The sequence below is a fragment of the Monomorium pharaonis genome, chromosome 5 (genome assembly GCF_013373865.1).
Source record: "Monomorium pharaonis isolate MP-MQ-018 chromosome 5, ASM1337386v2, whole genome shotgun sequence".
In the NCBI taxonomy this organism is placed as follows: domain Eukaryota; kingdom Metazoa; phylum Arthropoda; class Insecta; order Hymenoptera; family Formicidae; genus Monomorium; species Monomorium pharaonis.
The window spans coordinates 20,725,915-20,734,327 of NC_050471.1; the positions used below are offsets into that span (position 1 = coordinate 20,725,915).

At 42.0% G+C, this 8,413-nt stretch overlaps 1 protein-coding gene across 1 annotated transcript; it reads left to right on the forward strand.

Moving 5' to 3' along the window:
* Positions 1-6,881: 6,881 nt before the first annotated feature.
* Positions 6,882-7,512, forward strand: LOC118645729 (peroxynitrite isomerase THAP4-like). The gene is made up of 3 exons (XM_036287426.1): positions 6,882-7,034; positions 7,105-7,245; positions 7,322-7,512. The coding sequence occupies exons 1-3, from the start codon at positions 6,882-6,884 to the stop codon at positions 7,403-7,405; spliced, it is 378 nt and encodes a 125-aa protein (XP_036143319.1). The 3' UTR covers positions 7,406-7,512.
* The last annotated feature ends 901 nt before the right edge of the window (positions 7,513-8,413 follow it).

Genomic DNA, 8,413 nt, shown 5'->3' on the forward strand with positions numbered 1-8,413 from the left:
CATAATCGGTGATGCTTCGATCTCTTTTATCTTCTTTCACAGACGATGTGGGAGGTGAACCAGAGCGTAGAGCTGCGTTTACGCCAAGAGCGGCAGCCCCCGTCCCCCGCTGAGCGAGCGCTCTGCAGCATTCTCTCGCAGCACACGGGAGGATCGCGTTTTCTGTTTCTCTCTCTCTCTCTCTCTTTCTCTCTCTGTAGGCCCGCCTAAACTGGGTCATTTCTCGGTTTTTCAAGCCGAATTTGAGAGATGCCACCCCTCTTTTACAGCAGCTGTAATCATCGGCGACTTTAACATCGACCTAAATCGCACCTCCTACGACGCCGAGGCCCTCAATGAATTCTGCAGCAGTAATTACCTGTTCCTTGTTCTTTTCTCCAACACCCATTACACCGCCACCTCTAGCACGCGCATCGACCATTGCATGGTCAGCGATCAAGCTCTCCTAAGCTCCTTTTCCCAACAACCTCTTCCTTTCCTCTCAGCCCACGATCTCATCGAGGTCACACTTCACTTATCTGTTCACCACACCCCTCCCCGCTTCCTAACCATTTGTGATTACTCCCGCTTCGATCCTGAATCCTTCGTAAACTCATTGTCTCTCCTTAACTGGTCCAGCATCGACTGTCTTCCCGGTCTGGATGATAGAGTCGAGCAGTTCACCAAACTTCTCATTGAAGCTCGGGACCTTCACGCCCCCCTCCGCTCTTCCAGGGCAAAAAAACCGCCCGTTCCCTGGATCGACTCCTTCATCCGCGTCCTCATGCGCAAGAGAGACGCTGCTAGGCGCGCTTTTCTTTCTTACCCCTCTCCCGTGAGACGTGAAGCCTTCGTTGCTCTCCGCAACACGGTTAGCTGTCTCATCGCCTCGGCCAAGAATAACTACCTGGCGCGGCATATAGCGGCCACATCCGGCCCCTCTCGCCTTTGGTCGGAGCTCCGATCCTTGGGCATAGTCAGGAGCAAATCCACTACCCTCCATTCAGAGTTCTCGCTCGACAGCCTCAATTCCTTCTTCACTACGTTAAATGTCTCCACTCCTTCCTCCTCTCCCCCCTCTTCACCCATACCCCACCCGCCTCTTACTCTCTTCCTAGCCTCTCTCCCGTCTCAGGCCTCCTTGTCCGATCCCAACTCCTTCTACTTCTCCTTCCTCACTCCTGACGACCTTCATAGGGCTTTGGTGCCATTCGAACGTCGCTGGCCCGGACGATGTAACTCGCCGCCTTCTCCTCGACAGTCTTCCCGTTACCTTCCTCATCATCCTAGACCTTCTTAATCTCTCATTGGACTCCTCCTGCTTCCCCTCCCTTTGGAAACGTTCCCACATTATCCCTCTTCTCAAAACCAAACATCCCTCGTCCCCCGCTGATTTCCGACCCATTTTCTTACTCTGTTTCCTTTCCAAGATCCTTGAGCGTATCGTATACGACCAGCTATCCGCGCACCTACATCGCCACTGCTCTCTAGATCCTTACCAAACCGGATTCCGTCGCGGCAGCAGCACCCAGACGGCGCTTATCAGACTGCTCGATGCCGTTAGACTGGCCGCTGATAGGAGGATGGTCACGCTCCTTATCTTATTTGATTTCTCCAAGGCCTTCGATACGGTACGACATGACCTACTCCTGCGCAAACTCTCGTGCCACGGACTGTCGGGCGCCGCCTTGCGGTGGTTCGACTCCTACCTCGCTGGTAAGTCTCAGCGTGTGGGAGGATCAAACGATTTCTCGTCATGACTGCCCGTTTCCTCAGGCGTGCCTCAGCGCTCGGTTCTGAGCCCGCTCTTATTTTCTATCTTCATCGACGACCTTCGCTTTTCCATCGTGCACAGCAAACACCTCCTATATGCTGACGACCTCCAGATTTACCTCCACTTTCCTCCTCGAGACCTTGATTTCGCTGTGGGAAGAATCGGCGAGGACATCGCCGCCATCGAGCGTTGGGCCACCTCCAATGGTCTCACTCTTAACGCGCGGAAAACCAAGACACTCCTTCTCGGTAGTGCTCGATTCGTGAACGTGTGCTCCATCCGTGCAAGCACCGTGATCTCGCTAAATCTGAGCGGCACGCCGATAGAGCTTGTCGACCAGGCGACGAACCTCGGCGTTCTCTTGTCGGGCACGCTGAGCTGGGGTGAGCAGGTGAGCGCCACTGCTCGCAGGGTTAACGCCGCCCTATGGAGACTGAAGCTCCACCAAGGACCGCGCTGCGCGCTCGGCTTGCGTCCTCGCTGATTTTTCCCCTCTTTGATTATTGCTCTGCGGTTTTCACCGATCTCACGGGTCAACAGAAACTCAGGCTTAGGCGCCTGATGAATACGTGCGTGCGCTTCATATTCAATCTACGGAAGAACGAGCACATCTCCGGATATTATGATTCTCTGAGATGGCTATCAGCGGATGGCAGAAGGAACTATTTTGTCGGATGCCTTCTCTTCTCCTTGCTCCGCTCCGGAATACCCTCCTACCTCGCCGGCGACTTCCGACCTTGCACCAGATCTTGAGCTGCCTCACGCGCATCGCCGCTCGATCTCGCGATGCCCGCTTGCCGAACTTCAATGTTCCAGACATCCTTCCTCTGCGCTGCCTCCTCCTTTTGGAACTCTATCCCAACGCATGTCAGGACATCGGAATCACTGCCTGCTTTCCGACGTGCCCTCTTCTGCCATCTGCGCCGCAACGTGTAGGTGCCCCTGCGCACTGTATCTGTGATGCTACGTCACGCGACGTGCACCCGCGCGAACTTTTTCTACGAACTGTCCTATGACTATGTAATGCGTGTTCTCTATGTCATGTTAACTTTTGTGTTATCTTTATAAGTTAGCTTTTTATGTTCATTTCCTGTGCGTCATACTTGCCATCTCGCTAGCTCTGCATGCTCTTTTTCTGTGCCCATGTACTGCGCTCCTTGTACACTGCCATTCTCCGCGTCTTTATGGGCCGTCCCGTACTATCCGTAAACTGCGCTGCATTCTTCACCCATTGCACGCACGTGCATGCATGGCCTTTGTACGATTTCGTTTTTCCTCTACGACTCTTATTTGTACTTCGCAACATGCAACTGCATCATTTTTGTTCTTGTGTCCTACACATTGTACGCTATCAAGGTACAATTTTAGAGGGTTTACCCTAGATTGTTAATAAAGCTCTATCTATCTATCTATCTATCTATCTATCTGTCGGTACCAATCCTGCGGGAGACGAACAAGCCAACGGTGCGGGAAGGTGCGCGCTGTGTAGCGTTAATCCTTCCCCGTCAACTGCCCCTACAAAGTCTTCACGACTTTAGCGTAGGCGCGGGGATTGGCGCGCTTCTAAGCGTACTGCCATTACTGACAGCACACTTATAGACACTCAGCAGCCAGGGTAGCAGTAGAGAGATGTATTGGTTTATTAAAAGGACGTATGCGAAATTTATTGCACTGCTTACCAATGTCAAGGGTAGACTTAATGGCAGAATATATTGTAACATGTTGTGTAATTCACAATATTTGCACAATGCGAGAAGATAAAATAGTTTTCGTTATGTTACCTTCACTTCTACAAGATACCTAACAGATAATATTTTGCATCAAGCAAGACAGAATGTTGGGGTTTACAAGAGAAATTTAATTATGGACAGTTTGATAATCTAGTACTACTTTTAAGTAAGCGTTATTTCTGGAGAAACATACTCAAATTATTGTTACAAATTAAATGACGGTATGTTAGTGATAGTGTGAATAATTACACAATAAAGTATGCTTAGCAGAAAGTATTATTATGTTTTGGAGTTTTCTCGCAAGAAACACAAATTGACACAGCAGTAATTTTGTCCTTATGTCTCACTGAATATCAAATAAAGACAGAAATACTGCTGTGTCATATTGTTTCACTTGCTGGAAATCTCCTTTTATTCACGAACCTTGACACTCATAACAAATTGATATGCCTAAGTAAATATTTATTCTAAGAACATAAAACATGAACATATACTCAAGAAAATAAAATATATTACATCAACCGTAAAGGATTCCATTTGATCAATTGTTTTAACGAGCGTAAAATAAACTTGAATATTGTAATGCAATTTTGGATTGTGTAACATGTTACATCATAATCGATATTATATCCTAATTTTATACTAAATAAAAATATTAGGTGTAGTAAAAAGAAATCCATTATTTTTGCATAAAATTGAAGGCTTTATCTAGCATAGTTATAATGATCCGATTTAGGTTAAATATGCGCCGTTTTGTTCAATAACTTGTTGCCATTTTGACGGTAATTCCATTATGCCTCTCTCATAGAAGCCCTCGTTTCTATTTGCAAAAAACTGAGACAGTCGATTTTCACAATCCTCTCTTAAGGCGAATGTTTCACTAGCAAAATTGTTTGCCATGGACAGGAACAGGTGGTAATCGCTTGGTGCCAGGTCCGGACTATAAGGTGGATGCATAAGAACCTCCCGGAGTTTCTGGCGAGTCACTATCGATGTATGTGACCTTGCATTGTCCTGATGGAACACAATTCCTCTCCTATTGGCCAAAGCTGGCCGCTTCTGGGCGATTGCTTCCTTCAGACGGTCCAATTGTTGACAATACAAGTTCGAATTAAGAGTTTTGCCGTAGGGGAGCAACTCATAGTAAATGATTCCTTGCCAATCCCACCAAACACACAGCAAAGCCTTCTTGGCCGTCAATCCTGGTTTTGCCACCGTTTGAGCCGCTTCGCCGCGCTTTGACCATGATCGTTTTCGCTTGACGTTGTCGTAAGTGATCCATTTCTCATCACGAGTCACCATCCGTTTCAGAAATGGGTCGATTTTGTTGCGATTCAGTAGCGATTCGCAGATTGAAATTCGGTCCATAAGATTTTTTTGCGTTAACCCTTTGCGGCACGGTGGTCGATATATCGACCACCTATCTTGAAGTCATTTCTTTAATTTTTCGGACACCAAATACTGTATTTTATTACTTTTTCTTGTAATTTTACTTTAGTAAGAGTCTTAGTAATATTTGGTAAGGTATAATTTTTCTTTATTATTAGTTAATTTTGTTATATAAATAAATAAAGTGAAAAAAAGTGTGTGTTTTTTACAAAAAATGTATGTCAGAAAGAAGGAAGACTCATGAAGCTGTGAAAATCAGTATATAGAGGTTTTTTGGGTCGCTGATTACGAATCCGCTATCAGATTTCGACGATTCTTTTTCAAAATGGCGATCCAATATGACGATTTACGATTTTGAGTGTTTTTTATTGGTTTTTTATAAAAATTGGTATACGGGGATTTTTCAGAACGCTGATTACGAATCCACCATCAGATTTCGACGATTTTTTTTTATGGCGAATCCAATATGGCGATTTTGAGTATTTTTTATCGGTTTTTTTATGGAAATATACAGGGATTTTTCAAAATGCTAATTACGAATATAAAAATTAATTTGCTGTGCTAACTGTAATAAAAAAAGTAAATTGTGGGAAAAAAAATTGTAAAATACAAAAATACAAAAAAAAAGAAAATGGAGACAATGACCGCCACGTCCATGTTCGTGTCTCTGAAGTAAACTAAGTGCGGTTTCTTTTATGAAAAAATTTTATGTTCTATGTACCATTGTCAAAAAAATGAAAAAATATATAATCTCAAAAAAACATTTTTTATCACTCATTATTTGAAATTTTCCATATTTAAATTTCAAAAATCTGATCTACACATAATCAACCTAAAAAAGCTAGTTCTGTACATCTGTTCTTGTAAAAAAAAAGTAAGAAAGTCCGAAATTTTTCAACATTCCGACCCTAAAAAATTCAATATATCAATTTCCATAAAAAACCTATAAAAATACTTAAAATCGTAAATCGCCATATTGGATTCACCATTTTGAAGGAAAATCGTTGAAATTTGATGGTGAATTCGTAATCAGTATTTTGAAAAATCCCTGTATACCTATTTCCATAAAAAAAACCGATAAAAAATACTCAAAATCATGACTTGCCATATGAAATCCGCAATTTTGAAAAAGAATCGTTGAAATCTGATGGCAGATTCGTAATCAGCGACCCTAAAAATCTTTCTACACCAATTTTCATAAAAATCCGATTAATAGAAAACTGTGTGCCGCAAAGGGTTAACTCGTGTGGCACCCATACATCAAGCTTCTTTTTGTATCCAGCCTTATTCAAATGGTTCCAAACGGTTTTTTGTCCAATCTTTAGCTCCTGGGCAATCGAAACAGTGCTTGCATGACGGTCGGACTCGACGATTTCTATAATTTTATCGACATTTTCGACAATTGGCCTTCCAGAGCGTGGTGCATCTTTGACATCGAAATTACCCGAATGGAATCGACGAAACCAAAATTGCGCGTGATTGGCTGTAACAGTATTAGGACAATAAACACTATTTACATTTTCAGCTGCCTGGCTTGCGTTTTCGCCTTTATAAAAAAAAAACTGTAAAATATAGCGTATTTTCTCTTTGCTGGTGTCCATCTTTGACGCGCGCTCAAACAAATCTGAATCAACCAATCACAAAACTGTCAGAGAAGCTTTTTTAGTATGAAATCTCTAGAGCACTAGAGATGTAGGTATTCTCATCCGCCATTTTGGGTCCACTTGGCTGCCAGCATGAAGGAACTTTATGACTAACAGATAATAGAGAAAATTCGGCGGGTATTCCCGGACACAATATTGGTAAAAAAATTAATATTATACTTGGTGTTGCGTGTATTGTAGTACATTTACATGTTTTTTGTACGCTGAAAATATTATTTTAGGTTATATTAACCAAATATTTAATTGGCATTATTTCGCTCAACATTTGGTAGCTATTATCAAATTCTTTTTTTAGTGTAGTATTGGAATCGTCAGAGTAATCGGCAAGTAAATTGCAATTTCAAGATGCTTTGCTGCGTTGCAGTAAATTGTAGCAACAGGTCCGAAAAAGGTTGGAAATTATTCAGGTTCCCGGTAAGTGATCGGCGAGTAAAGTGGGTGCAAAATATACGACGCGGAAATAATTGGACACCAACTGAGGCTTCGCGTTTGTGTGAAGTACGTTTTTATCTTTTACTGTCTGTCAATGTGAAACCGCGAAATATGTAACTCTGAACATTTTTTCTAGAAACATTTTGAAAATTCACAATTTGAAAGACATCGATCCGATGGTCTGAGAAAGTTGAAACCAAATGCCATCCCAACATTATTTGACGTACCAAATCCGCCACCCATGATCGATCCATCTCCGCGGAAATCACTGTATAAAGTAATTTTATCAGACAAATTGAAAGTATATAGTATAAAGTAAAAGACAGTAATATACAAAGATTTTCTCTCTCCAGAATCCTGAAAAAAATGCTGCTTTCGCCAATTCGGAAGCAGCGAGGCTTGCCAAACCTGAACAGGAGGTAAATTTTGAGAATTAATCTGCATTAATATTACGAAGAATTTGGTTCATGTTTCGGAAAAAATCATTTGTATTAAAATATTTTAGAAATTGACAAATGCCGAATATAAAAATATGCCGAGAAAAGAGCCTGAGCTTAATCATGTACCAGAACTCATAGATATACCAAGAATTTCAGAGAACGAGGTAATTTAAGAAACTTATTTTACAGAAACACATTTTTTAGACTCTCATTTTATGGAAAACTCATTTGATTAATTTTATTTATTGACAGGTAGACGAGCTATCACAACTGAGGCGTGAAAATGAAAAATTGCTAAAGCAATTGCAAACAGAGCGAGTGGACTTACACGAGTTGGTGGTAGAGAATCAGAAATTACGGGACCAAATAAACGCCATCGAGAAAACAAGGCAATCCTTCTTAAATGACAATCAAATTAAATTTTTGGAGCAAGGTCGAATATTGCACTGGCCCAACGACAGTATTGTAAAAGGTCTGAAATTCAGATTTGCCCTCTCAGTTCACGGTTATGAATATCTCCGAGGCACCAGATATCCATTGCCTTCGTATAGTACTATTATGCGACGAATACAAGACTTTAAAATAGATTTTGGGATTTTTGAGGACGTTCTTCAACTGCTCCGATTTAAAGTAGAAGCCATGGACCCAACAGACAAATTTTGCGTTTTATCGTATGATGAAATGCAAATTAGTAAACAAGAAGATTACGATAAAAATCTTGGTAAATTTGTTGGTTGTGCAACTTTAGGTAACAATCTCGATAATCTTGGTGAAAAAGTGTATGTTGTTGTTATTCGAGGAATCAAAAACCGGTGGAAACAAATAATTGCATGTCATGTAACTTGTAAAGAAGCGATCGACCCACAACTTTTACAAGATTTTATACTGAACTGCATTAGATCCCTAGAATCATGCGGTCTTTATGTTCTAGCACTTTCGTCAGATTTAGACAGTAGAAACAGGAGTTTATGGTCATCTTTGAAAATCCATGCTTCGAGACATGGA

Excerpts from the sequence above, each read along its gene's own strand:
- LOC118645729 (XM_036287426.1), top strand. The coding sequence starts at position 6,882 with ATGCTTTGCTGCGTTGCAGTAAATTGTAGCAACAGGTCCGAAAAAGGT. Across the intron at positions 7,035-7,104 it reads AGGCTTCGCGTTTGTGTGAA|AAACATTTTGAAAATTCACA; the intron begins GTACGTTTTTAT and ends CATTTTTTCTAG. Across the intron at positions 7,246-7,321 it reads CGCGGAAATCACTGTATAAA|AATCCTGAAAAAAATGCTGC; the intron begins GTAATTTTATCA and ends TTCTCTCTCCAG.